The sequence below is a fragment of the Triticum dicoccoides genome, chromosome 2A (genome assembly GCF_002162155.2).
Source record: "Triticum dicoccoides isolate Atlit2015 ecotype Zavitan chromosome 2A, WEW_v2.0, whole genome shotgun sequence".
In the NCBI taxonomy this organism is placed as follows: domain Eukaryota; kingdom Viridiplantae; phylum Streptophyta; class Magnoliopsida; order Poales; family Poaceae; genus Triticum; species Triticum dicoccoides.
This window is the reverse complement of record NC_041382.1, coordinates 580,599,279-580,602,552: the sequence shown is the minus strand read 5'-3', so window position 1 is coordinate 580,602,552 and position 3,274 is coordinate 580,599,279. Positions and strand designations below refer to the sequence as shown.

Sequence of the window (3,274 nt, the reverse complement as noted above, 5' to 3'; positions counted from 1 at the left end):
CCTAACTCGCCCCCTTCATCCCGCCCACCCTCCTGCATCTGCCGCCCCGGCGAAACCGCAAGTCGCCATGGAAGATTTCCATGAAGAGACGCGCGAGGCACGGGACGAGACCTTCAATCCGGTGAGCTCACCCTCTCTTCAGTTCCTCCATCGGATGTTCCCTTTTCTCTGTCCTTTTTGTTCTTCCGGATGTTGGATTTTAAGAGCTGTCGGGACCTGAGCAGGATCTGATCCGCGCGATATTCAAGCTTGTGTGGAGCCGGCGGACCGGCAGGGGCGGCGTCGTCGACGAGGCCGTAGACGTCGAGGTGATTCCGTGGTCCAATCTAATCTCAGATGCTTAGCTTTTCTGTTCCCTTCCTCCTACCCCAAACTGTTCAGTTTCTTTTTTATCCTTTTGCTATGTATGTATATCAGATGAGAATGTTTCAGTTTTTAATTGGCAGCCTGCTGCGGAGACGTCAAGGAGGAACCGGAGTACCTCTGGTAAATAAATGGTGTTTTCTAGGATGATAAACAATGCTTTGTTCTTGGAAATTCAGTAGCACTGTCGACTGTCGATTCCGCGTGCACCTGCAAATTAAACTGATGGAGTCCTTGGGTCCTTCCTAGTCCGGATTCTCTGTCTTTCCAAGCTAGTAGTTGCGTGCACAGTTTTCGTGCATGTTGCAGCTATCTGTGCCAGTTTTTACCCATACTATGTTTATATTGACACATTTATCATGTTCACTGTTCGATTGTTTATCAATCCCTTGATCGAAAATGGAAAAAAAATAGCCGAAAACAAATGAATTTCTGCCCTTAGGTTCCTTTGGATAACTCAAACCTAAGATATCAAAATGATTTCCAACAGAAGCCTTCCCGCACCTTGTTCATGATGCTTTGTTTGTTTAATGTTTGCAGCCAATGCAAGTGCACTTCAAGTGAGCTGCGAACTTCTTCGGATGTTTGTCGCAGGTCTGCATATTGACGAAAAATATCACACCACCTCATGCTAATAACAAGTAAACATTTGGTTCCACTTATGCAGTCAACCTCTGAATTCTGTCTTGCAGAGGCTGTCCAGCGGTGTGCTGTTATCGCTGAAGCAGAGGGGACGACCACAATTGAGCCCACCCACCTGGAGCGAGTTTTGCCGCAGCTTCTTCTGGACTTCTAGCTAGCCTTCTTGGTACGGTGGTACCTGTCCCGGACACAGATGGATAGCCAAGGCGCCTGAAGCAATCCATAGTTAATCTTGTAATGAGAATGTTGTTTCTGTCACCCTGACAAACCAGTTCAGTTAAATATAACACTGCCGCCCTGATTCACAAGTCAGTAAATTGGGGTTTTGTTCCACAAGTCTGCAGCCAATTCGTGCAATTTCCCGTGGAATTTTACTGTCCTTGGAAAATCCTCCGCGCTGGGGGTAGCAGAGCACGCGCTACGTGTGAGTGTGACTGGCCTGTGAAAAAAAGGCGTGGTGGTCTCTGCAGTGGCGGAGCTTGAAAGAAATCTCAGGAGGGGCGAAGAAATCTCAAACGGGCTGCATAGCACAAAGCTTCAAATATGCTCGCCCCACATCATCTCTTGGATTAGCTGGATGTTTTCAAATTTGTGGACGTAGACACGTAGTGTTGGATCCCGATGCAAAAATTCAATCCCTCAAAATAGGGCTTCATTTGTTTGATGGCCTTATTGTTGCGGCATCGAAGAATGTGGTCCGTGTTGCTCAAATTCCAGTAACAACAGAGGAGGCTGAACATGTATTGCTTCTGTTTGTGTTGGTTCGTCAACTTTACATTCAACTGAATCGCCTCACTTTTTCTTTTTGAAAAATACATAAATTGTTTTCCCTCAAGAATTGTATTCACCGTTTTTCTGTGAAGGACATTTTCTATTCAGCACAAAATCCATGACCTAATTAGAATTTTCCCCAACTGCAGAATCAAAATACTCTAAATTTCCACAATTTGTAGAGGGGGGAGACAGAGAGAGACAGCGAGAGCAATTTGCTCACCAGCTCACTTCGGCACTGCGCGCGGCGCCGGTGTTGCCTGATTCTGTTTGCATCCGTGCGGCAGCAATGAGAAGTCAGGACTCAGCAGGTAGGAACGGAGATGTCTCTGACCAGCAATAACCAATCCCTAGCCGTTCGCCCGCCAGCGGCAACCTCCACGCCGACAAGCCACAGCCGCCGCCGGCCAGTCCGCCGGTGCGGTGCCCCACCCCCACTCTCAGGCGTCAGCAGTCACAGGTCAAACGTGAAATCTTGATTGCTCTCGCTCGCTTAATGGGTCGCTTTGCTCCTCTCAGGACGTGGGTGCAACGAGTAGATAAGAAAATGGGCCTTGTGGGCTGTAATACATAGGGGTAGTAGAAAAGTTATTTTTTGCTGGGGGGCGACGGCCCAGGTTCGCCCCCACGAAGGGGAACTCCTATGTGACGCATTCTGCGTCAACTAGTTGCGGCTTCGCACAGGGGCAGCTGACTGGCGGGCTTTGTGGGCCGCTTGGCGCGCGCGAACTGTTTTTGAACTGTTTCAAGCGTTTCGTTGTTTTTGCTTCGCGAAGCTGTTCCACTGGTTGCTGTCCCTGCTGTTTTACACTGTTTTTACTGTTATAAAGTAAAGAATGGTTCCATTGTTTCTTCTGTTTCTTCTCTTTCTGCTGTTTCAATAGTGGTAGTAAATTAAAGAATGGTATAGTTTCTACTGTTCCACTGTTTCAACTGTCTCCCAAAGAAACATGAAACAGAAAAACCTTGAATTTACTAAACAATGGTTGCTGGTTCCATTTTATGAAACCAGGTGCTGGTTCCATTTATTACAAACTGGTACTTCTAAAACTATCATAAAAAGTGGTGAGCTTACAACTTGATGAAATTGACTAATAATAGTATCACCAAGGTGTCATGAAAGACTTAAAAAATGTACATGTCTTACTACTTGTATTCAATACTTTTTCAGCTGTTTTCGGACATTGTTTACAGCTGATGGTCTTGGAAGAAACTATCATTGGACCAGCAAGAGAAAAAAAGATTGCTCTATCGGTAAGGAAACTTTTTTGCCATGGAAGTATTCCTTGGAGTTGAATCTTGCAGTGCACTTCCCTTGAAGGTGGCAGTATTAATGAGACCCTTGAGAATAGAAAGAAGAATTTGAAGAAACGTAAACGCGATTAGAAGAAATTAATTTCACTGTTTGGAATGAAAGAACAGGCTCTAAGAAAATAACATCTCTTTTGTTTCCATAGGAGAGAAAAAAAATAGAGAACTTACATGTCGCTGCAGGAAA

At 45.7% G+C, this 3,274-nt stretch overlaps 1 protein-coding gene across 1 annotated transcript; it reads left to right on the top strand.

Annotated features, from left to right (window-relative positions):
- Window positions 1–1,836, top strand: LOC119359617 (protein MHF2 homolog). The gene is made up of 5 exons (XM_037625744.1): window positions 1–121; window positions 225–308; window positions 447–486; window positions 904–957; window positions 1,056–1,836. The coding sequence occupies exons 1-5, from the start codon at window positions 68–70 to the stop codon at window positions 1,157–1,159; spliced, it is 336 nt and encodes a 111-aa protein (XP_037481641.1). The 5' UTR covers window positions 1–67; the 3' UTR covers window positions 1,160–1,836.
- Window positions 1,837–3,274: the final 1,438 nt, after the last annotated feature.